A 25787-nucleotide genomic window follows, 5' to 3' on the forward strand; every position below is an offset into this window, starting at 1 on the left:
CTTGGGCTCTTCTCTCCGGTTTCCTCTCCTTCCTGTTACCCAGTCATGCCACCTTTAATATCTCCCCTCCCCTGATCCCAACCTATCACTACTCCTTTGCCTCCCTAATCTCCAGGCTTGAATTCTGCTTCGAGAAGCCCACAGCGACCCTCCTGTACCTCTCAACATTCTCCAAAGGACCCATTGAGGAAATTGTCACCGCCTTCTTACAAGCAGCAACCCCAACTGCCCCAGCCTCCTCTCACCTGACCTTCCCGCCCACTGCGTCCACTGGGGGCTAATCTCGCCACCCCACCCCCCCTTGGACTCTACCAGTGGATCAACAATCATGGGCCCTCTCCACATTTCCCTCCAAGATTGTCCATTCATTCGCAAACAAGGCCTTTGTCATCCACTGCCTTATTGTGGACAATTGCATTGGCATCCTGGCTTTAATGGAAACTGGACTCACAGGAGGTGACCACTTTGTCCCTTACTGTCTGACCCTCATCACCAAATCATACCTTGGTCTCTCTCCCTACTGCCACATGCTTACTTTAAAATATGAGGCAACTTCATTACAACCCCATTTACTATTCGTACTATTGAATTGCACTCGGTTGTGCCAGGCTTGCCTGAATTTTAGACTGGACTATCTACTTGCACACATGCCAGTATTTTATTTTAGACTTAATACATACAAAACATTCAGTTTGCATGTTGGATTACTTTTTCTAGGTTATTGTGAAAACATCTGGGTGAGGAGGGAATGGGACTAATGGGAACTGTAGTAGGAGTGCACAGGAAGAGGCTTCACTGCAACTGTATTAAGACACCCATACCAGTGTATCAGACAAAGATACTGGATACGTGGAGGGATTCCACTGGTCAATGGGTTCAGATAATGCCAACAAACTAGCCTGGGAGTGCCTGGGAGCAACAGAAAAACTGAGTGGCGGAAGTCTTCTGGGGAAGGGTCCTACCCAGAACCTTGGCCTATCTGTCTCCTTCAAATGCTCACTAACCTACTGTGCAGTGCTTGCATTTTCTCAGATTTTCTCAGGCTGACACGAAGCTGGGACTCTGGGTTGGGGGGGAAATCACAGCAGAGAATGAGGGAAAATTCGGATGGTGAGGCCAGTCACCGCTTCATCACCCCGACTGGGATTTTCCTTCCCTCCTGTCCCCACCAAGACTGCCACTGGCCACTCCTTCCCTGCCCACTGCATGAGAATGGCAGTAGTGAGGGCAGGAACAGAGTCCCCAAGAGGATTTCCCTCCCATATGTGCCCCACTTACCACCATTTCCCTGGGCCACCATGTGGAAGATGGTGGTAGACCTTGAGAAATGGCAGTAAAGGCCCAGTGTTCCCCTAGTGGAGGAGAGGGCCTTATCGCAGCTTCCTCTCCCTCCAAGTCTGGCCCCATGTTTACTTGTGGAAAACTAGGAGTTCTTCGTGACAACTCCGTGTCCTTACATTACACAACACAATTTATTCATTACCTCATCAAATATGTCCTTCAGGAAATTGATCTCATCAGTAAGGCTCTCAAGCTTAGCCTCCAGCTCCACCTTGTTGAGATAGCTTTCATCAACATCCTACAAGGCAAAGAAAGAGATAATCATAAAGTACACGAGTTACACAGGGACAGCAGGAGGAATTTTGAATGGTCTCCATTGTTTTTCTTTTTCCTCCTCCAATTTCCATCCCATCTCTCCTGAAGACGCTCACCCTTATTGGGTACCAGTTCCATGATCGCCAGACACTTCCAGTACCTTGGCAAAGTGACAATTCTTTACGTATAAGCTTAGATTTTCTTCATTGGCACAAGTGTGGCATGGCAGGATACACGCCTGGCCAACAGGCTTGGCACAGACCCCAGTGAACATTCTGGGGTCAGTTTAATTTAAATGTTTTCGGCAGGTTCCTGGCGGCATTGCCAACAGTGATTGGAAGCTTGTCCCAGGGTGGGAGGCGGGGGGGTGGGGAGGTGAGGCAGGCATATGGGAAATGGCGGCAGGATAGCCAATGCCCAGGCAAGATCTCCATTATTCACTGAACAGTGGTCTTGACTCAAAATGCAAATTCCACCTCTCTCCCTCTCCATGAAAGTGCCTGCTGTGCCCACTGAAGCTTCTTTCACATTTCCCATCACCTAGCAGAGTTGGATATATCTGCTATGATGAGGCACAAGTTACATCCCTCATATCTGAGGGGGCAATGAAATCTGATGCCACACCATTATTGCCACCTCACTTAAGCACACATTTGGGGAGGCACTTTCGGCATCAGCACAGCTGATGCCAGGAAAATCTGAACCTAGAAATGGATGGGGACCCAGTGTAAAGGGTCCCCACCCCACCTTCTGCACCCACCTGCTGAAATGCCACCTGAAAATCATGCCCAAGTGTCAGCGGGCTTTCAACTGTGGAGCGGGTGGGGGGTGGGGGACGGTGCGAAACTATAGACGATCTCAATCAGGTCGCCACGCAATTGCCGCATACACACAATAGCCAGGAGGAATCAGCGGCCCGGCGACTGCAGCCGATTTTCCCCCCTGCCAAGCACAGACTGTGCAGAGTACCATTGCAGCACCTGACTGTCACGCTGGCTAAGATCAGCTAACTCTGCACAAACTGGAGATCAAGCCTAGGGCCTCCTAGTCTGTAATATGGCTCAGCTCCATACCGGACAGTGCATTACCCACTGAACCGGCGGAGATGCCCGGTATTTTCCAATGGGATTGAGTCTGAGCTTGAACCCACCTTCTTGATCATTACAAATTCGTTCTCCCTCTCCGTACGCAAGTTGATTTCATCTTCATACCTTCAGAACAAAAAAATCAGAATACATGATTTACAGGGAAGAGCTGTATGTAGAATTTCCACATTATCAACTGTGGAGTATTTCTCAATAAAACCTCAAGTAATCATTAACCATGTCTAAACATCACTTATGAAAGCACAGTTATCAAGTGCACAGATGGGTAATACCCTCCTACCAGCTTCAGGGTCTTAAAATCCAAGCGACTACTTCACGATTTGTTCCCCGCTCTGTCCAACCTCACTGGTGTCCTGCACTCTGGGCTGTAGCCCTCCAACATGCAATTCTTCACTTCCCCTGGCAAGAGTCCAACAATCTATCGATCTCAGCCTTGAATATACTCAACGACTGAGCCTCCACAGCCCTCTGGGGTAGAGAATTCCAAAAATTCACCACCCTCTGAGTGAAGAAATTTCGCCTCATCTCAGTCCTAAATGGCCGACCCCTTATTCTGAGACTGTGACCCCTGGTTCTAGACTTCCCAGCCAGGGGGAAACATCCTCCCTGCATCTACCCTGTCAAGCCCTCTATGTCCATGTTTTTACACAAGTATTAGTCAGGGCTAGTTAATGATAAATTAATACAGTCTGCAGAAAGTTAACAGATCACTTATTCACCCTTTGGAATCAGCCCTTTAGACTTTGGAATTCACTGTTATAAAATGTAAACTTTTCTGGGGGCATGCTGAAGTGCCAGGACTTGTACATATGGAAAACAACAGTACTTGGTGAGCTATGGAAAGAAAAAAAGTTACCAAGTGACACTGGGCTACTAACCAGGAGTCATTAGTTACATGGCTACTTTAGTGGCGCTTTATGTTACTGTTATCAAGTCGCACTGTGCTGCTTGTTTTTTTTTTTTTTGCTTGTTTACGTGCCTTGGGGGTTTGAATTCTTTTGGTAGCGTAATGGTCAACATGGTCACAAAATTCCTTTGTGCACAGTTTTAATGCAGTTGTTCAGCGCAATGTTAATGGGGCCAACCAGTCCATGGCCATAGCACCCCATGTGGGGGTTCGGGAAATGTATGGTGGCGTGTCAGCTGTGGCTCAGTGGGTAGCACTCTCGCCTCTGGGTCAGAAGGCTGTGGGTCCAAGTCCCGCTCCAGAGACGTGAGCATAAAAATCTAGTCTGACACTCCCATTGCAGTACTGAGGGAGTGCTGCACTGTCGGAGGTGCCATCTTTCAGACGAGATGTTAAACCGAGTTCCAATCTGCTCTCAGGTGGACACAAAAAAATCCCACGGCACTATTTCGAAGAGCAGGGGAGTTCTCCCTCGTGTCCTGGCCAATATTCATCACTCAATCAATATCACAACAACTTGTATTTATATAGCACCTTTAACATAGTAAAATGTTCCATGGCGGCTTCACAGGAGTGTTACAAAACCAAATTTGACACCGAGCCACCCAAGGAGATATTGGGGCAGATGACCAAAAGCTTGGTCAAAGAGATAGGTTTTAAGGAGGACAGAGAGGTTTAGGGAGGGAACGCCAGAGCCAATGGTGGAGCGATTCAAGTCGGGGATGCTCAAGAGACCAGAATTAGAGGAGTGTAGATATCACAAAGGATTGTGGGGCTGGAGGAGATTACAGAGATAGGGAGGGGCAAACAGATTAACTGGTCATTCAGCTCATGGTCCGAGAGACTTTGCTGTGCACAAATTGGCTGCAATTTGCCTATAAAACAGTAACTGCCTTTCAAAGTAATTAATTGGTTGTAAAGCACTTTGCCAGTTCCTGGGATCATAAGTTCTTTTTCCATCAGCAAATGCAATCATTAAAATTATTGTTCTAAAGGAGAAGATAAGTTTAGGGAGGGATTGTTCACTAACGTACTTGGCCTACTAGATAAGAAATAGCAAACATATATAATAGCTCTTGCGCACCATTTTGAAACTCAGCCATGCAGACCAGCTCTTGCTTTCAATGCTTGGTCTGTGCCAAATTAGCTAACCTTGGCTGGGCAGTGGAAGGAATCATACTGGCACCAAGTCTCATTCACACATCACCCCCGTGCTCGCTGACCTACATTGGCTCCTGGTCTGGCAACACCTCGAAGTTCCCCCTCCTGATCACTATTCCTGCCAGAACGCAGATGTGTATGGACATCTGGCAAGTACAGGATGAGGCCCGAACTGGACGAGGAGGCCCCACCATCCCATAGTTAAACAGATTGCTGACACTCACTCACTGTCTAGGCTTGCCCATGGAGAATAGCCACTTGAGTGAGATACTAGTGCCAGTGGCACCGTATCTCAGCCTTTGGGACAGGAGGAAGAAAATTGAAAAAGAAGGACTTCTACCTTGTAGGAAGGAGTGTTAAACTTTAAATCTGCTTTCTATCATTTTTGTGGAAACCCACCGTTTCACGTATAAAAACCACTAAGCTGATGTCAGCTACACAATCAGTTAATAAGTGACCGTACAGGAAATCACATAGATCAGCATTCTTTTCTTTATCAGGCATTGGAGATAAAGTGATTTGGGAATTTTTATTTCCTTAAAGGGGCATTCCAGTCTGCCAATTCCCATAGTTTAAATATGGCCCAGGAGAGGAGGAAGAGGAGGGGTGAGGCTATTAAGATTTATGCTGAGATTGACCAGAGATCCCTGAATCTCTCTACTTCACTTGCCTTCTTTAAGACACTCCTTAAAACCTCTTTGACCAAGCTTTTGGTTAGCTGCTTCTCCCTTTAAGGACCACTGGTTAGGCCGCTCAATGCCTGGTACAAATGGGCAGAGCTTGCTCCACACACGCTCTGCCCATTTTCACCTCAAAATTACAATCAGCGAGTCCGATGTACAAATTACAAGTGGCCTTCCACTCGAAACAGGCGGGCACTCCAAATGCCCATCTGAGGACCCTACCCAAGATGGCGGCGGCTGGGGCACCAGCATACATGTGGCAGTAAGTGACCCAACAGCATTTTCGGGCCGCTACCATCCCGTTTACACAGTTAAAATCGTCCCTCATTTGTTTTAAACAGGAGGGTTTAAAGTGCATTAAAATAGCAAAGAACTTTTTATGCAAATCCATTGGCCTGTGTGCTCCCAGAGAAAAAATAAAGCATTTGATGTCTGCCACTGGGTCGAATAGGACTGGCTGCAGATATACTGAAGTAAATGGCTCTGCCTGCACTTTGGGGTAGTGGCCTATTGATGGGGAAAAATTTCAAAGCTGTTTCTCAGGGTGTACAGGTGCACCTAGACAGGTGTGCTGGAATATAGCTGAACTGTTGAAACTAACTTTCTGCCAGCTCAGAGTCCTCCTTTCAAGAGTGTTGATACAGGAAGCAATGTTAAGTGAAATTATAATTTTTAAAAAATGATTATAGACTGTGTGGTGTGGTACGGGGCCAAAACAATGCAGGAAGTTCCCAGGTTCGATTTCTATCTGTCCATAGCGAGCTGCTCTCAGCTGAACTGGTAATGGGACTGTTGCAATTTGCCTCAGCAACCCCAGGACTATGGAACAGGAATAATCAGCCAGAGTTCCTCCACCTGATTACCATACAGTGGCTCCTGTTGTAAAGTGCCCGTGTACAGAAAGGGCAGGGATAGGATCAAACAGCACTGGTGTCCCGCTCCAGGCAGATAGTCAGTCAACACTCACGAGCTAGGCTGACGCATGAAGAATGACCGCTTGGGGAAGGTGCCAGAGGTAAGAGCTGCACTCCCAGTAGGAGTCACTGCTTTCAGGTGGGGAGGGTGAACAAACTCATTAACAGCAAAGGATCTGCAAGAAGCTTAAAAGCACTTCAGGTCTTCTACACAGAAATTATGGGGGGTTATTTTAACCCCAACTCACCCAGCGGGAAACAGATGGGATCAGATAGATAAAGACAGTAGAAAATAAAATCGGGCGGGTGTCAAACGGGCGGCCGATCTGATACCGTCAGTTTCTCGCTGGACGGGTTAGGTTCAAGTTAGCCCCATATGTTTCTCCCAAGTTGAACAACAAATTGACAGTCAAACGAAGCTCTCTACTGCCACCTTCTCTGCTGACTCATGCTGGGGTGCAGTTCGATCAGTTGCCCTCCAGTATCTCATCCAAGTGGCCATTCTTCACCTCTGAACCTAGGCAGGGAGTGTGGGCAGACTACTTGATCTGGCAAGAACCACAGCCAAGCTCGATTCTGCCCTCATCCTTACCCACACACTTGTCCTATAATGTTGTACAGAATTTCAACACGCAAACAGGCCATTCGGCCCATCCAGTCCATTTTGGGGTTTTAACTCTACATGAGCAAAGTGTTCACTAGATGGCAATCAGGGTTGGGAACCTTGGCTGATTTTTTTCCTGCCTCCCTAGCCCAGGCTTTTCATAGTATCGCAGTCACCATCCTGGCAGAGGTCAGCTAACTCAGCACAGATTTGAGAATTGAATCCGGGGACCTAATGGTCTGTATGGCTTCGATCTGCACTGTGCAATGTATTGAAGTGTCTGAGTTATCAAGAGAGGCTCAGCTCTTCAAACCTTTGCTGGTTAATAGTAGGATTACACAGGTTTGGTTGTGCAAATTAGTTGCTGCATTTCTTTACATGACAACAGTGACTACACTTCAAAAAAGTACTTAATTTGCAGTGAAGCACTTGGGTACATCCTTCAAGTGTGAAAGGCAGTATATAAATGCAAGTTCTTTCGTGAATTGGTTAGAACAGTGGAATCCTATCATATGTCAGGAGGAATTAGTATGTCAAGTGAAACATAAGTGTCAACTAGCCCAGACTTGTAGCTAACAGAATTAACTGTACAAGGATTAAAGTAAAGCATTGCAAGCAATTTATATGTAACTTTACCAGTAATATGTTAATATCAGGAAGGGAAATTGTCTAGAAATTTTTCACAAACTTTCTCCTATTAGTTGCTGCTTCTCCCAGTGTCCTGGGCCAACATTTATTCCTCAATCAACATCACTAAAACAGATTATCTGGCCATTATCACATTGCTGTTTGTGGGAGCTTGCTGTGCAAAAATTGGCTGCCACGTTTCCCACATCACAACAGTGACTACACTTCCAAAGTGCTTCATGGCTTTGAGGTCACAAAAGGCGCTTTCTTATACTGAAGTTATACTGGCAGTAATGGTGCAATAAGAATACGGTTTGCAGAGTCAGCCTATCCATTGTGTTCTGCCCCTAGGGCGGGTCCTAATTCAAGTGTCACACGAGATGTTTGGACCACTTACTAGGGAAGAGTAGCCGAGGTGGTTTCCTGTTGCCTTCCGCATGGTTTTTATCTTTGAAATATCTTGAGGCGTGCTACAACCAAGGCTAAAGAGCTCCACCGACCTTTGATCTGGACTCCGCTCACTCGGGCTGCTGGAGCCTTAGCCTAACCCTTCTGACTCAGGCGAGAATAATACCACGGAGCCAGTGGTCACACCCCAGTATTGAGACCATATTCCAGTCTCCACTCACTGTCTGGCGCAGGCTTGAACACTTCACCCTCTGCCTCCCTAACTCTAATCTCCTTCAGTGTGTGCGCACCCCCCCCCCCAACCCCCACGCGATATCTGCGCTCCTCTAATTCTGCCCTCTTGAGCATCCCCAATTTTAATCGCTCAACCATTGGTGGCCGTGCCTTCTGTTGCCTAGGCCCTAAGCTCTGGAATTCCCTGCCTAAACCTCTCCACCTCACTACCTCTCTTTCCTCCTTTAAGATGCTCCTTAAAACCTACCTCTTTGACCAAGCATTCGGTCACCTGCCCTAATTTCTCCTTATGTGGCTCAGTGTCAAATTTTTTGTCTTATAAAACTCCTGTGAAGCGCCTTGGGATGCTTTACTACATTAAAGGCACTCTATAAATACAAGTTGTTGTTGTTGCCTCAGAGGTGGGACTGCTACCACTGAGCCAAAGGCTTGTTCCATTTACAAAGTATCTAGGGCGAATACTGTGGAGTTACACGGCAGCGTATAAAATCAGTCTGGAGCGGAAGCGCAAAGCCGACGATAGTGAATCGGGAGCCCGTATTGCACTCCGCCAGATTCTCATTTCCACCGAGTTCAACAGAAAATAAAATTGGTGCGGAGTGCAAAAGGGGTTGCCAATTCGCTATCACCCAAGCCAAATTTATGTCCGTGCCACTCAGAAGGGTTGAAGATTGTGCAGCGGAGAGTCCCAGGCATACATGAAGACTTGCATTTCTATGGCACCTTTCAGGACCTCAGAACGACCCAAAGCACTTTACAGCCAATGAAGTACTTTTTGAAGTGCAGTCACTGTTTAATGTAGGAAACGCAGCAGCCAGTCTGCGCACAGCATGATCCCACAAACAGCAATGTGATAATGACCAGATAATCTGTTTTAGGTGATGTTGGTTAAGGGATAAATACTGGCCAGGACACCGGGGAAAACGCTCCTGCTCCTCTTCTTTGAAATAGTGCCACGGGATCTTTTACGTCCACCTGAGAGCAGACTTGGTTTAACGTCTCATCCCAAAGACGGCACCTCCCTCAGCACCGCACTGGAGTGTCAGCCTAGATTTTTGTGCTCAAGTCTCTGGAGTGGGACTTGAACCCATGAGCTTCTGACTCAGAGGCACGAGTGCTACCCGCTGACACCTATACATGCATGGGATACAGTAGTGCCCATCTCCAATAATATTTCTTTCCTGTGCTACCAATTCAGTTTTAATTATGTTTAGTCTCAATATTTTCTCACTAACAGAACTCCTTGCTTTGTGCACATAACACTGTAAAACTCTGGATACTTTGTTTGCAGTTTCTTTGGACTCACCTCAGCTAAATACACTTTCCAGAACTAAAAATTAATGTAGAGCTCAGTTTGGTTTAATCATTTTTTGTATAGTTTCTGAAATAATAGATTTTTCAAAAAGGCAAATCATTTGCACTCACTGTTCAAACGCAAAGAATACTGTGCAAGTCATCAGCATCGAGATACTTCCTCTGACAAACTAGTTACAAAGTGAATCAAAGAAGGGGAACTAAGCCAGTAAAGTTCTGCTATTGGCTATCGGGGAGTCACTGCACAGTTGTTGCAGTTCAAAGCCAGACGTGGCAGCTCCACTAGCCCCGGTTTTCATACTGCTACGAAAACAATGGTGCCATCATGGAATCATAGAATCTTAAACCACGAAGGCAGCTATTCAGCCCATCATGCCTGTGCCGGCTCTTTGAAAGCTGTCCAATTAGTCCCACACCCCTACACAAAAGCAAAATACTGCGGCTGCTGGGAATCGGAAATAAAAAAACAGAAAATGCTGGAAATACTCAGCAGGTCAGGCAGCATCTGTGGAGAGAGAAACAGAGTTAACGTTTTAGGTCGATGAAACGTTAACTCTGCTCTTCTAACGAAAGGTCATCGACATGTCTCTACTCAGAGTGCCTCTGCTTGTACTTAAACACGGGATAGAACTCGGAAAAAAGAAAGACTTGCATTTATATAGCGCCTTTCACGACGATCAGATGTCCCAAAGCGCTTTATACCCAATAAAGTACTTTTTGAAGTGTGTTCACTGTTGTAATGTAGGAAACGCGGCAGCCAATTTGCACCCAGCAAGCTCCCACAAACAGCAATGTGATAATGACCAGATCATCTGTTTTAGTGATGTTAATTGAGGGATAAATATTGGCCAGGATACCGGGGCGAACTCCCCTGCTCTTCTTCGAAATAGTGCCATGGGATCTTTTACGTTCATCCAAGAGAGCAGACGGGAGTCTCGGTTTAATGTTTCATCCAAAAGACGGCACCTCCGACAGTGCAGCCCTCCCTCAGCACCGCACTGGCGTGTCAGCTTAGATTTTTGTGCTCAAGTCTCTGGAGTGGGACTTGAACCCACAACCTTCTGACTCAGGCGAGGGCGCTACCCACTGAGCAACAGCTGACACAGCTCACAGGCATCCCGATGCTGGTGAATTTCTTAATGTTAATAAAGAGCTGACTGTCCTATTGGCTCTTCACCAGCGTTAGAATCTTACACTGGGAAATTCCTCGGCAGGGGTGAGGAAAGTGGGGGTTCTCCCGATTGACCACCTTAACTACAGCAGAAACCCCGGTTACACCGCCTGAACGGCATTGCCGCCAATCTTCCGGCACAGTTCCAGTGGCCAATCAGAAGAGTCTCCGAGGAAATTCCCAGTGTTAATGACAGTGATCGTGTGACTGAAGGCCCTGAAATCAATTTGCACTCAGATGAGTTGTCTCCGTCGGCAGTTACACTACAGATTCCGTGCCCAAGCCTTGGAATCTCACTGCGAGATATTGGCAATAAGTGTGTTAACACATGCATATGCAATTCTCTTGTCCCCTATTTTAAAACAAGTGTTACACTTATTTTAAGAAATGGTTAGCATCTTTGCTAAAATAGCATACCGAGGGATTTCATGGGAACACGTTCAGACATTTATTACTTATATTACACTGCATGATTTCAGGGCAGAATTCTGCAGTCAACAACAACTTGTATTTATATAGCACCTTTAATGTAGTAAAACGTCCCAAGGCGCTGCACAGGAGTATTTTAAGACAAAAAAAATTGACACTGATCCACATAAGGATAAATTAGGGCAGGTGACCAAAAGCTTGGTCAAAGAGGTTGGTTTTAAGGAGTGTCTTAAAGGAGGAAAGAGAGGTAGCGAGGCGGAGAGGTTTAGGCAGGGAATTCCAGAGCTTAGGGCCGAGGCAACAGAAGGCACGGCCACCAATGGTTGAGCGATTATAATCAGGGATCCTCAAGGGGGCAGAATTAGAGGAGCGCAGATACCTCGGGGGGTGGGGGGGGGGGTTGTGGGGCTGAAGGAGATTAGAGATAGGGAGGGGCGAGGCCATAGAGGGATTTGAAAACAAGGATGAGAATTTTGAAATCGAGGTGCTGCTTAACTGGGAGGCAGTGTAGGTCAGCGAGCACAGAGGTGATGGGTGAACGGGACTTGGTGCGAGTTAGGACACGGGCAGCCGAGTTTTGGATGACCACAAGTTTACGTAAGGTGTGTTGTGTATGTAATATGTGTGCTACTTTGAACCTATGGACAGGACTGCACTACTTGTTGGGCGTAGTGATACGCAGTACCACTCCTGGCCATAGGGGTATAAATAGTACTGTGGGTACTGATCTCCCCTCAGTTCCCGCCTGTGGGCATGAAGTAAAGACCTATGTATAGTCCCTACCTCCAACCAGTAAAGACCTGTTTGAGTTATACGTTTAAGTCTTTGTTTTAATTGTTCAATACAATACACATACTTAACACTGGCGACGAGTCAGGTTCTTACCCTGCGGCAGTTGAAGAGAGGTTTCAAACATCACCACCCCACTAGAATTGACAGGCTTTAGGACTCTGAAGCCTCCATCAGCGACTGAGCACTGGAGTGCAGCAAACATCCTGACAGCTTCCAGCGACTGACAGAAGTCTTTCTGCAGTTTCCTTGTTCAACCTAGGTGGTGGGGTAAGCCGTGCAGTGTTGGCTGCAAAGACAGGGCTGGGGAAGTTGGAGAAGATAAGGGCGATCGCAATCCCTGATAAGAGCCGCGGTGAAACGCGCGAGCGGGTAAGCCAGAGCCCGGGAGGGAGCGAGCAAGAGCCGCGCGAGCGGGTGAGCCAGAGGCCGGGAGCCGCTTCAAGTGCGAGGCGCAGCGCGGGCCAGCGATCGGAACCAAAGATAAGGGCCGCACTCGGGGGCTGAAGGGAGACGGCGTCGGGGGACGGGTGAAGACCGCCAAGCGCGGGAAAACCGCCATTTTGTGGGCGGAGGACGACGGCAAGAGCGGGAAGCCGCCATCTTTGATAACAAGTAAACAAAATAAAATCTGAGAAATTGCAAATCTACAATGCCTAAACACGGGAATATTAGCACCTTTGATAGTGACCTCGAAGATTGGGCCATATATGTTGAAAGAGTAAAAAATTATTGTAAGGCCAATAAAATTCATGACCAAGATAAAGCTCTAACATTATTAAATTTAATGGGTGCGAAGACATACGGGCAATTGAAACACCTGTTATCACCAGATGAACCGGCGGATAAGACGTTCGATGAGATTGTTACTGTCCTGAAAGATCATCTAAACCCCACGCCGCTGATGCTAGCGGAACGATTTAAATTTTACGACAGAAGGCAGCTACAGCATGAAAGCAATGCTGATTATTTGCTGGAATTGCGTAAATTAGCGAAATATTGCCAGTTTGGAACGGGACTGACAGAGGCACTTCGAGACAAATTTGTGTGTGGTTTATTTAAACAGGATACACAAAAGCGACTGCTCGAGGAGAATGAGCTGACGCTTGAGAAGGCGGTCACTATGGCAGCAGCATACGAAGCCGCAGCGAGAGGCACGGCAGTAATGCAGCTACGGTCACCGGAGCTCAGTGCACACAAATTGGGTGTGAGTTCTGGCAAATGTTATCGTTGTGGAAAGACAGCGCATGATCAGAACCAGTGTTGGTTTAAAAACCAAGAATGTAGAACTTGTGGTAGGCTTGGACATATAGCTAGAGTATGCAGGTCAGGGAAGAAGACCAGCAACAAGAAGTCACCGCAAGGAAAATACGCAAAGGTACACAAGGTGACCGAACAGGAGTCCGATTCAGACGCTAGCAGTAATGAACTGGCTAGCTTAAGCTGTAATGAACTGGCTAGCTTAAGAGTACTCAACGCTGGTAAGGGTGCAGACCTCCAGACAATTTGGGTCACTCTTCAGATAGAAGGAGTCCAAGTAAAACTGGAATTGGACACTGGATCGGCATTGACGGTCATAAATAAGAAAGATTACGGAAAGTTATTCCAACATATTCCCCTACAGGATACGGGGATTATATTGAAAACATACACGGGGCAAAGAGTGTACCCCATCGGGAAAATAGAGGTTGCAGTGGTCCACAAGGGCGAAGACAGTCAAATAATGGACTTATATGTGATATCTGAAGGAGGTCCTCCACTACTAGGACGGGAGTGGATTAGGAAAATGAATATGGACTGGCATTTCCTACAAACAATAACGAGTGAGAACTCGGTGAAGATAGTCGGCCCAGACTCTGGAACGGATGATGGTAAGCCCAACTCAGGTGCAAAAGACAAAGTTTCAGCACAGAATTCCACTGAGCAACAACAACATAGTTTAACTGTGGATTCTGAGTCTGGCAAGTCTACTGATGTGCCCATTTCTGAGGGACACCGGGCTCGAACTCAACTCCATTTCAAACTACAACAGCAATTGGAACAAATGCTTCGCCGTTGTGAGCAAGAGTTGAATGCAACGAAAGAGTTCTTTGATATAGAGTTGGAGAATCTGGAAAGACAACAGAAGCAGCTGATGGAGAAAATGGAGCAGGAGCACACAAAACGTCTGATGTCAGAGGAGTTAACGGTCAGCCAACTCCTGCATATGCTGAAGGACAGGACTCTGAAATGGAAAAAACTTGAACACGAACTTCAATATTCAAACGAAAGGGGTTCGGAGCTCTCAAAGGTTATTGGAAGAGCTGAGGTGGCAACACAGACTGAGATGACTGCAACAGAGCAGCCCTTGGATGCCAAAAGTACGCTGACTCACGTCAACGTAGAACAACAGACCGCTGAAACAGCTGCTCCGGTAGAGGGATTGAATAGTCCGATCAATCAATCTCCAAAAGAAGTTGAAGTAGTAAAATCTCAAATGAGGTCATTAGTAAACGACTTGCTGAAAGCCCAGAAAAAGCTGGATGAAGAGGTACGCATGAAGAAGTCTCTTCAGGAAAGATGTCTGGACTTGGAACAAAAGCTGGCTAACGCCCAGCTGGGTATGGAGGAAATAGAAGACCCTCTCGCTGGCCTAGATCAGGACGACACCGAATATTACTATGTCCTGTCCTGCCCAACTTGTAACTTCGACTCCCACCATACAGAAATCATGGAGGAGCACCGAAAGTCTACGGAACATCGGGAGAAGGTGGCTCTACTACGGAAAAAGGAGGGAGAGAAGGAGGAACTGCGCATGCAGCTGGCAGCTGACAGTGGAGCCCAGAGAGTCTCCAAGAAGCAGAAAAGGAAAAGTCGAAACAGAAGATGACCCATCTGAACCATTATTACCTCTACCAGATCACACACGTGGTCCCTCCGAACGGAGCCAATTCAGTTCGGAAGTTCAAACTGTTAAATCCATGGAAGGACTATTGAATGAGTCACTCCAGCAACGTGAACCGACTCCACCACAGAGATTGAATCTGTGAACTGTTTTCCGCAGAGACTGAATCTGTGATCTGTTTTGACATGAAGTTATCTATGTATCTATGTTATTCTGTTATGTAAACCTGAAGTTATATATGTATATATGTTATTACGTTATGTTAAATGGGGAGATGACTGTAAAGCTAGGAAGGGAGGAATGTTGTGTATGTAATATGTGTGCTACTTTGAACCTATGGACAGGACTGCACTACTTGTTGGGCGTAGTGATACGCAGTACCACTCCTGGCCATAGGGGTATAAATAGTACTGTGGGTACTGATCTCCCCTCAGTTCCCGCCTGTGGGCATGAAGTAAAGACCTATGTATAGTCCCTACCTCCAACCAGTAAAGACCTGTTTGAGTTATACGTTTAAGTCTTTGTGTTAATTGTTCAATACAATACACATACTTAACAAGGTGGAATGTGGGAGGCCAGCCAGGAGTGCATTGGAATAGTCAAGTCTAGAGGTAACAAAGGCTTGGATGAGGGTTTCAGCAGCGGATGAGCTGAGGCAGGGGCGGAGACGGGCGATGTTACGGAGGTGGAAATAGGCGGTCTTAGTTATGCCGCAGATATGTGGTCGGAAGCTCATTTCAGGGTCAAATATGACACCAAGGTTGCAAACAGTGTGGTTCAGCCTCAGACAGATGTTAGGGAGAGGGATGGAGTCAGTGGCTAGGGAACGGAGTTTGTGGCGGGGACCGAAAACAATGGCTTCGGTCTTCCCAATATTTAATTGGAGAAAATCTTTGCTCATCGAGAACTGTATGTCGGACAAGCAGTCTGACAATTTAGAGACTGTGGAGGGGTCGAGAGAAGTGGTAGTGAGGTAGAGCTGGGTGTCGTCAGCGTACAGGTGGAAACTGACGCTGTGTTTTCGGATGATGTCGCCAAGAGGCAGCATGTAGATGAGAAATAGGAGGGGGCCAAGGATAGATCCTTGGGTAACGATGCGGGAGTAGGAAGAGAAGCCGTTGCAGGTGATTCTCTGGCTACAATTAGATAGATAAGAATGGAACCAGGCGAGTGCAGTCCCACCCAGCTGGACGACAGAGGAGAGGCGTTGGAGAAGGATGGAGTGGTCAACCGAGTCAAAGGCTGCAGACAAGTCAAGAAGGACGAGGAGGGATAGTTTACCTTTGTCAGTCACAAAGGATGTCATTTGTGACTTTGACGAGAGCAGTTTCGGTATTGTGGCAAGGGCGGAAACCTGATTGGAGGGATTCAAACATGGAATTGCGGGAAAGATGGACACGGATTTGGGAGGCAACAACATGTTCAAGGGCTTGAGAGGAAAGGGAGGTTGGAGATGGGGCGGTAGTTTGCAAGGATGGAAGGGTCAAGGGTTGTTGACAGCAGATTTGAGGGAGAAGGGGACAGTACCTGAGGAGAGAGAACTGTTAACAATTTCAGCTAACATGGGAGCCAGAAAAGGAAGTTGGGTGGTCAGCAGTTTGGTGGGAATAGGGTTGAGGGAGCAGGAGGTGGGTCTCATGGACAAGATTAGCGCGGAGAGGTCAGGAGGGGAGATCGGAGAGAAACTGGAGAAAGATGCAAGTTCTGGGCTAGGCTAGGGGGGAACCTTAGAGGAAGTTTGGTCCAGTGGGCTAGGGGAAGGAAGGGAAGTGGCAGAGGCAGCTGAACAGATGGTCTCAATCTTAGAGACAAAGAAGTCCATGAGCGCCTCACACTTGTTATCGGAGGTGAGGGTGGAGGAGAGAGGGGTTTAAGAAGATGGCTAGCAGTGGAGAATAGGAGCCGGGGTTTATCTTTGCATTCCAGAATGATTCTGGAATAGTGAGCAATTTTGGCAGATGAGAGCAGGACCTGATGGTGCTTTATGTGGTCCAGCCAGATCTGGCGATGAATGGCTAAACCAGTTATCCGCCATATCCGTTCGAGTCTGCGTCCCTTGGAGTTAAGGGAGCGAAGATGAGGGCCGTACCAGGGGGAACGGCCAGGGAGAGAGGGTAATTGTTTTAGTAGGGTCTAGGGCATCGAAGATAGTGGTGAGGGTGTGGTTGAGCAGATCGGTAGCTGCAGAAATGTCATGGTGAATGGAGGGCCAGAGGCTGGACAGTTGGGATTTCATAAGTGTAGTTGTAAGAGTTGGGAGAGAGTTTTTTCCAGGGGCGGACACAGAAAGAAGTAGGGTTGTGGGGGCAGGGGGGTGGAAGGGGGATGTGGGTTGAAAGCAATATGAGGAAATGGTCAGAGATGGCCTTATCTGCAATTGACACGATGGGAGTAGCAAGGCCACGAGAGATGGCAAAGTCGAGGGGGTGGCCGTGAATATGGGTTGGGGAGTTTACATGGAGGGAGAGATTAAGGGAGGATAGGAGGCTAGTGAACTCAGAGGAGAGAGAGCGTGATGAATTGAGATGGAGGTTGAAATCACCGAGGATGAGAAGTCATTCAGTACAGAGGCTGAGGGAGGAAAACAGTGAAGATATCAGTAATAAAACTTATGGTACTTGGGTGGGTGGTAGAGAACAAGAATTTTAAATGAGAGGTGAGAGGGGTGGAATAGGGTGACATGCTCAAAGGAGGAGAAACTGCCAGAGGAATAGGGGGACAGACCAAGGTGTGATTTGGTGATGAGAGCCACACCGCCACCACGGCGGTCTGAGCGGGGCAAGTGGTGGACAATATAGCCAGGCAGGGAGGCTTCATTTAAGGGTAAGGTGTCATCACCCCTTAACCAAGTGAATGGACATTCTGCAGGGAGATGCGGAGAGGGTCGGTGATAACTGATTCACTGCCAGCGTCCACAGGGTCAGCACTGGGGTGGGGGGGGAGGATGAGTTGGATGGGGAGGAGATTGGCAAGATTTGCCCCCAGTGGGCACACTGGGCAGGAAGGTCAGCGAGAGAGTAGGATGGGACAGTTGGGGTTGCTGCTCGTAAGGCGGCAGCGATGAGTGCCTCGATGGGCCCTTCGTAGGATGCCAAGAGAGGCACAGAGGGAAGCTGTGGGCTTATCTAAGAGGGAGTCAAGCCTGGGACGGCAGCAGGAGAGTAGGAAGGTCGAAGAGTAATGAAGGATTGGGGCAGGGATTTGGGAGGGCAGAGTATCAGAGAGGAGAGGTGAAGGGAGGCATGACGAAACTGGTCAAACTCTCTGGCTAAAATAAATGCATATTCTCATCCAACTAAATCATTAGCCCATTTTTTACTATGCACAAAATAGTACACAGAGGAATTTCAACTTCTCTCAAATTCTTTGATCAGGCATTTTTGAACACTTCTCCACATACTTTGTCTTGTAGTCTTCCACCAACGCTTGCATGCTTTCCAGGTCGGCAACCAGGCGCATTTTCTCCTGGGCCAAGGCATTGTTCTGCTGCTTGAGGTTGTTGGAATAAGCCTGGAACACGTTGTCAATATTGGAAGTGCGCACATCTTTCTCCTGCAGCAGATTCCAGTGCATTTCCAACTGCTTGTTGCGTTGCTCCAGTATCCGCACCTGAAACACACAGGATTACATAGGATATACAGCACAGAAACAGGCCATTCGGCCCAACCAGTCCATGCCGGCGTTTATGCTCCACTCGAGCCTCTTCCCGTCTTTCCTCATCTAACTATCAGCATAACCCTCTATTCCCTTTTCCCTCATATGCTTATCTAAACGCCACTTAAATGCATCAATACTATTCGCTTCAACCACTCCCTGTGGCAGCGAGTTCCACATTCTCACCACTCTCTGGGTAAAGAAGTTTCTTCTGAATTCTCGATTGGATTTCTTGGTGACTATCTTGTATTGATGTCCTCTAGTTTTGCTCTTCCCCACAAGTGGAAACATTCTCTCTGTATCCACTATCAAAATTTTTCATAATTTTAAAGGCCTCTATTAGGTCACCCCTCAGCCTTCCCTGCCCCCCCGGGAAAAGAGACCCAGCCTGTTCATCCTTTCCTGATATGTATACCCTCGCATTTCTGGTATCATCCTTGTAAATCTTCTCTGCACCCTCTCCAGTGCTTCCATATTCTTTTTATAATATGGCGACCAGAACTGTCCGCAGTACTCCAAGTGTGGTCTAACCAAGGTTTGATACAGGTTTAGCATAACTTCCCTACTTTTCAATTCTATCCCTCCAGAAATAAACCCTAGTGCCTGGTTTGCATTTTTAATGGTCTTGCTAACCTGTGGCGCAACTTTGTGATTTGTGTATTTGTACTGCGATATCCCTTTGTTCCTCTACCCCACCTAGACTCGACCCTCCAAGTGAGAAGTGACCTCCCTATTCTTCCTACCAAAATGTACAAGCAAATCACAGAATCACAGAAACCCCACAGTGCAGATAGAGGCCATTTCGGCCCATCGAGCCTGCACCGACACATATCCCACCCGATCCCCGTAACCCCACGTATTTAATCCCCCTAACACTAAGGGTCAATTTTATCATAGCCAATCAACCTAACCCGCACATCTTTGGACTGTGGGAGGAAACCGGAGCACCCGGAGGAAACCCACGCAAACACGGGGAGAATGTGCAAACTCCACACAGACAGTCGCCCGAGGCCGGATTCGAACCCGGGTCCCTGGCGCTGTGGGGTTAAAACTGCACGGTCACCTCGAAGGTTTTAAACACACTTACTGTACACAGGAACTTTTATTCCCAAAATAGAACAAATTATAAAATATAGATACTTTAAAAAATGCACCTGTTTGCATTGTAGGCTAAGTAGAGTAAAAGTATAAAGTCTCATTTAACACTAAGGGATTTCAAATGTTACTCAGGGGGGAAAAAGTCCTTAAGACCCGAATGTTAATAGATAAAAGGTGACGTAGCCTAACTAAAATTGACTATATTTCACAAGGAATGGAGCTCAGCCCCAGAATCCCAGCCCACAGCCTCGAAGACTTAATTCTCCACCCTACCCCGGTTTATTATATTAATTTCACCCTCATCTCTAAATCTGACCTGTCAAATTTTGCAAGATAACGGGCAGTTTGCAAAGGAGAATTACATTAAATAATCTGACTAAAATGTAGTGCAGAATAGTACTTTGTTTTAAACTCCAACTTGCGGAGTCAATGCTTTATTAGTCGCCGACAGGAGACTCCTGGGACTGTTCCAGTTCAGTGCAAGGTGCATTCGCCCCAGGCTAGCCCCAGTTTACATGTATATACACAATAATCTGAAATGGCTCAAATATAACCCGTTTAAATCGGAGCTTCCAGACCGATATCAAATAATGCTTTATCATGCTGTGTTTGATCCTTCTCCCGTTTAATATCTTGCTCGAGTTTAACCACACTTTACAGTCGAGTTGAGTATTTGCTTACGGTCCCGTTATAATTTTTGATATTTTTGGCTTACCTTGTCGATGAAAGTGGCGAACTGGTTGTTCAATCCTTTGATCTGGTCCTTCTCGGTGATGCGAAGCGCCTGTAATGCTTGGCTATCCTCGAAGCGGGGGATCTCGAGGGACATCGTGCCCACGGGTACGGCGGCACTCAGTCGCTGCCCAGCCACTGCGCCCAGGAACCTGGTCGAGCGGGCACTCATGGCCCGTTGCATTGCCGAGCCAGGGGTATAAGACTGGCTGCTGAATTGCCTGGCCTGGGAGCCGGTGCGGTACGAGCTACGGCTGGACATTGTGCACGAAAACTTTTCTGTTTTAACTGTCAGAGGGGAAAAAAAACTTTGCCGTGCTTTGGCTTAATTGGGAAGGAAGCGATGAAGACGTTAAATAAGAACCAGTTACCAAGCGTCTTTTGCCCCGAGGCTCTTGCGCTCCTGTTAGTTGGTGTGTGGTATATACCAATCCCTGGCGCTCCCATTGGACAGAAATTGAGTCAGTGGTGACTTGCCACGGTTATTGGCTGCATCTCTCGGCCAATCGGCGATGGCCGGAGGGTATAAAGTTTATAAACTTCCCGCGAGTTGATTATTGATTTTTTGTGCGCTTTCAATTTGTTTTCTTCACGGATCTCTGTCCCCAGCATGAATCGGAGAAGCTATTCCTCACTGTCATCTTACGGTGGCCCCGTGTATAGCCAGTCCCTACGGAGGTCCATGCCTCTGCAGTCCAGCGCCAGCAGTGTCGGTGGCTTCGGCCACAGGGTACCTGTGAGCCGGGTCTCCACCAACGTCTCCCGGCCCAACTACTTCGGCGGTGGCGCCATGGGTGGCGTGGGGGTCGGGGGGGTCTCCAGCGCGAAGGAGACCATGCAAGACCTGAACGACCGCCTGGCCAGCTACCTGGAGAAGGTGCGCAGCCTGGAGTGTGCCAACACCAAAATCGAGCTGCAGATCAAGGAGCACCTGGACGCCAGGGGACCCAGCGTCCGTGACTGGAGTGTCTACGAGAAGCCGCTGAATGATGTTCGTAAAGAGGTACACGTTCTAGCAGCTCAGCAAACCCATTAAGGGTGGGTTGAGTTGGGGGGGCTCTCTGGGTGCTTGGCCCACCATGCCAGGAAGGAAGGGTGAGTGGGTAGGCAGGGCGTCTCCAGCTGGTGTGACTCGAGCCTCAAGCTGAGCGCTGGCCACCAACGGAGGGACGGTTCATTGTTGTATTTAAAGGGGTTTGACTCCTCCACTACAGCAGGAGCAGAGAAATATTCTTGCAGACAGAGATTAACCCATTCTGCGCCAGTAATTTCAAGACAGATTGCCCTTAATCATTTGCAAGGACGGTTGGCTGGCTAACGTATGGGATGCAAATCATTTTAATATGCATATATATTTTTTTTAATTTTCTAGGTCTATGATATGACCATAGATAACGCTCGTTTGATACTTCAGATCGATAATGCTCGATTGGCTGCTGACGACTTTAGAGTGAAGTGAGTGTTTTCTTTCTGTCATACACATACAGAAAAGCAAGTCAGACTTTCATTTATATGCAATAATAACTGATGAGTTTACTATCCACATATCCTGTTATACAATGATTAAACTAAGTACAGCAATGTCACTACCGCAGCATTCAATGCAAAAGTTTTTTTATTTAGAGATTTCAACCCCCCCCCCCCCTTTTTCGTGGTCCTGAAAGTTGCCAGTGTTGAACCCCCTTGACTGAGGTGAACGAACCAACCACACCAAGGTCAGGTCTCAAAGTTCCAGCTCCTTTAACACAGTTGTCTTTCCTCGCTAGGTGGGAATCTGAGCTGACCATCAGGCAGTCTGTGGAGAGTGACATCAATGGACTGCGCAAACTCATTGACGACACCAACATTGGCCGCCTCCACCTGGAGAGTGAGATCGAGTCTCTGAAAGAGGAACTCATCTACATCCGAAAGAACCATGACGATGTAAGTTGCACAGAGCAGCAGGGAGCTCTCTGGATAATAATGACTGATTTCAAAAGCAGGGTGTGGGTTGTGGAAAGTGTTGGACTTCACCAGCACCTGACCGTCTATAGGATACTGTAGGGGGCATAGTACTGAAGAGAGTGCAATGTACTGGTGGGAAACCCATTGTTGGTACAAAAGTAATTTCCTCGTGGGAAATAATAGGAATAATGGGGCACTGTGCAGGAGCTGGGTTCCAGGAGCTGGGTTGTTGAAGTATAATGTGTAAAGGGGCACTGTTGAGGAAATGGACTAGTTAAAGTAAGATGTGTATTTTACCAGCTGCATTTTAACGCTCCCATCCTTTGCGTCTATTCTAGAAATAAAGCCGGGTGTGGACAGTTTGGTAAAGATGGAATGGAAATGTGTGTGTTTTCTTTCCACAGGAAGTCCGAGCTCTCCGCTCCCAGATCAGCGACTCGAGTGTGCAGGTTGAAGTGGATTCTCCTCGCGGTCCAGATCTGAGTGCGATCATTGCTGAGATCAGGGCGCAATATGAGCAAGTAGCACAGAAAAACAAAGAGGACGCAGAGAACTGGTACAAGACCCAGGTGAATGAAATGCCATTTAAAAACCTGAACAACGCCACATAATGCTTTCACTGATATCTCAAAGTGCACATTCTAAGCACAAAGAACTACACAGGCTTGCAAGATTACGCTGTTACCTCAAAATATTAGAACCTGGTAATGTTTGTGAAAAGTACTGGCTCTTAATTACATTTCTTCTAATTGCAGATGGAGAGCTATAAAGTTGAATTCCAGCACAATACCGATGCACTGCAAGGCGCAAAGGTACAAGTCACGGAACTGCGCCACCAGATGCAGTCTCTGGAGGTTGAGCTAGAGAGTCTTCTAAGCATGGTGAGGATTCCCAAGATATTTAATTCAATCTTCTGGCATATACTTTTGATAGCCTTGACGGTGCAGAGCTACATTCTAATAAGTGTCATTTAACCAAAGCCTAAAATCAGACATTCAATGCAATACTGATTGATATTTAGTTCAATGGTCATATATTCATCAGGTTCAAATTCACCAAGATGCACTGTTGGATGCATTTTTTTTTTTGGTTCTAGAAAAACTCGCTGGAAGGCAGACTCCGAGATACAGAACTGAGGTACGAGATGGAGCTGCAGCATCTAAGCGGCCTTATTGCCAAGCTGGAGGCAGATTTGAGAAAGATCCACAGTGAATTGCACGTCCATGCCAGAGACTATGAAGAGCTACTGAACATCAAGATGAAGCTCGAGGCTGAGATAGTAACATATAGACGTCTGCTAGATGGAGAAGACATCAGGTAAGCAGGGGTTACATTTAACATCAGTAGAAAGTGTTGAAAAAGTAAAGATTGTTACGACCATGGCAAAATGGTGACCATTTCCCCCCCTGGCCATCTTTGTTAAATATGTATAATTGTTGTGGGCAAATTGAATTATGTCTGACTTTTTTCCCTTATTTTTACAGCACACTTGTTGAGTCAACTTCAGGTAAGACCATTTTAATTGCTTCCAGGAAACTTGTGTGTTCCTACTGTAAAGGCCATGGGATAGATTTTCACCTGCTCTGCCCAGGTGGTAATCAGTCCCTTACGGAACCCGCCTGATTTACATGCCATTGACATGAATGGGAGGAGAATCGGGGATTCTACAAAGGACATGCGATCCACCCAGGCAGCAAGGATGAAAATCTATCGCATGCTAAGCTTGTGCGTGAACATACTGCTCACAATTCTCTTTATTTGCAGGAACAGGTGTTGCATCACAAACTATCAAGAAGGTAGTAACAACTACTCAGAAACTCATTGACGGCAAAGTTGTGTCTGAGAGTGAAGCAATCCACATCAATTAAATGCCATGAAGCCACAATTGCCATGACAGATCATCTCTAGTTGCAATGTAATAGTCTGCTGTTTGTTGGCTTTTTCAATCTTACAAAAATAAAGATCCTGCTTCACTTTCAATCTTGACTTGTCTTTTTAATAAAGGGCAGAAGGAAAATAATCTTCAAAGGTATCTTGACAAAAACTACTGACATAAGTAGGTAAATAAAAGCAAAAAGGCAGAACTTCATCAGGTGTAACAGAAGTGTCCAACCCATAGTGTGTGTATATACCAAATCCAGCTCATTGTTTTGATTCCCTCCCAATAGAATTACCTCGAATGTACAGCACAAACAGGCCATTCGCCCCAACTGGTCTGTGCCCCACATGAGCCTCCTCCCACCCCAATAGCAGAAGCAAGTGATATGCCGATGGGTCCATGGGAATTTATTTAAAAAACAGTCTGCGCTCCCGGCTTGCCCAGCAGGGGTGCACTGGATTAACATATAGCTCCCACTCCCGCAGCAGGCTCTTCTGCTCCAGTCAGGATCTGTCATGTTGTGGACTCTGAAGGCAGGTTCTAACTGAAGGCGAGCAGCTGACAGTCAGGAGCGCTCCTTTATTTCCCACGGGAAGATCAGTTGTTATGGGCAGGCTTTTCATTAATAGAGCTCACCTGTACCTGTCCAGCTACCACTGTACTATCTGTACTGGGTAGAGGAGCAGTAGGAGAATAGCCCACCATGGTGCAACTGAGTGACCAAGGATTGCAAGGGCTAATCCTAGTGGGGACAGCACCCCTGCCCCCTACAAGCAGCCAACCTAGACACTCTCTGACCTTGCTCCCAGGACACGGCCCCAGCTACCTCTTACCTGCCCACCCACCTCGGTCCTGATGCTACTGCTTCTACTTGTTGCTTGAAACCCCTACTGCTGCTGCCTCTAGCTCAGCCGTTTGCCAGAGTTCTCTTCTCCCCACCCCGCCCCCCCCCTGCACATTTATGGTATAACTTTACTGCGTGCCAGTGCCCTAATGCTGTCCAGTAAATGCAACCTGAATTACTTTCTCGCTTCAGTTTCAGTCTCTTTTTCCACCTTTAACAACAACTTGCATTTATATAGCGCCTTTAACATAGTAAAACGTCCCAAGGCGCTTTAAAGGAGTATTATCAGATAAACTTTGACACTGAGCCACCTAAGGAGAAATTAGGGCAGGTGACCAAAAGCTTGGTCAAAGAGGTAGGTTTTAAGGAGCGTCTTCAAGGAGGAGAGAGAGGCGGAGAAGTTTAGGGAGGGAATTCCAGAGCTTAGGGCCCAGGCAACAGAAGGCACGGCCACCAAAGGTTGAGCGATTTATAATCCGGGATGCTCAAGAGGGCAGAATTAGAGGAGTGCAGATACCTCGGGGCGGGGAGGGGGGGTTCCAGAGCTGGAGGAGGTTAGAGATAGCGAGGGGCGAGGCCATGGAGGGATTTGAAAACGAGGATGAGAATTTTAAATATGAGGCGCTGTTTAACCGGGAGCCAATGTAGGTCAGCGAGCACAGGGGTGATGGGTGAACGGGACTTGGTGCGAGTTAGGACACGGGCAGCCGAGATTTAGATGAGCTTAACCTTCACTTCAGCCTCTCTGCCTCCACTGTTGTCTCTCCCTCTCTCTGATCTTTTCCCTTTCTTTTTTCTCATTCCCTTTC

General features: G+C 47.2%; 2 protein-coding genes across 2 annotated transcripts in view; one reads left to right on the top strand and one right to left on the bottom strand.

Annotated features, from left to right (window-relative positions):
* The window catches only part of LOC147097022 (keratin, type II cytoskeletal 8-like), a 33680-nt gene extending 12946 nt beyond the window's left edge, over nt 1-20734 (bottom strand). The window contains exons 1-4 of the mRNA XM_085972754.1: nt 20295-20734; nt 18228-18436; nt 2747-2807; nt 1484-1579 (exon numbers count right to left, since the gene is read on the bottom strand). Coding sequence (XP_085828880.1) covers nt 1484-1579; nt 2747-2807; nt 18228-18436; nt 20295-20573 — 645 coding nt within the window. The 5' untranslated portion in view covers nt 20574-20734. The remainder of the gene's footprint in view (nt 1-1483; nt 1580-2746; nt 2808-18227; nt 18437-20294) is intronic.
* A 136-nt stretch (nt 20735-20870) lies between these two features.
* On the top strand, nt 20871-24235 carry krt18a.1 (keratin 18a, tandem duplicate 1). The gene is made up of 8 exons (XM_085972755.1): nt 20871-21314; nt 21684-21766; nt 22078-22234; nt 22660-22824; nt 23011-23136; nt 23352-23572; nt 23740-23762; nt 24020-24235. Exons 1-8 carry the CDS (start codon nt 20922-20924, stop codon nt 24121-24123), a joined length of 1272 nt encoding a protein of 423 aa, XP_085828881.1. The 5' UTR covers nt 20871-20921; the 3' UTR covers nt 24124-24235.
* The last annotated feature ends 1552 nt before the right edge of the window (nt 24236-25787 follow it).

This window comes from Somniosus microcephalus, chromosome 33, assembly GCF_052327205.1.
Source record: "Somniosus microcephalus isolate GS21.2 chromosome 33, FLI_Smic_1.0, whole genome shotgun sequence".
Classification (NCBI taxonomy): domain Eukaryota; kingdom Metazoa; phylum Chordata; class Chondrichthyes; order Squaliformes; family Somniosidae; genus Somniosus; species Somniosus microcephalus.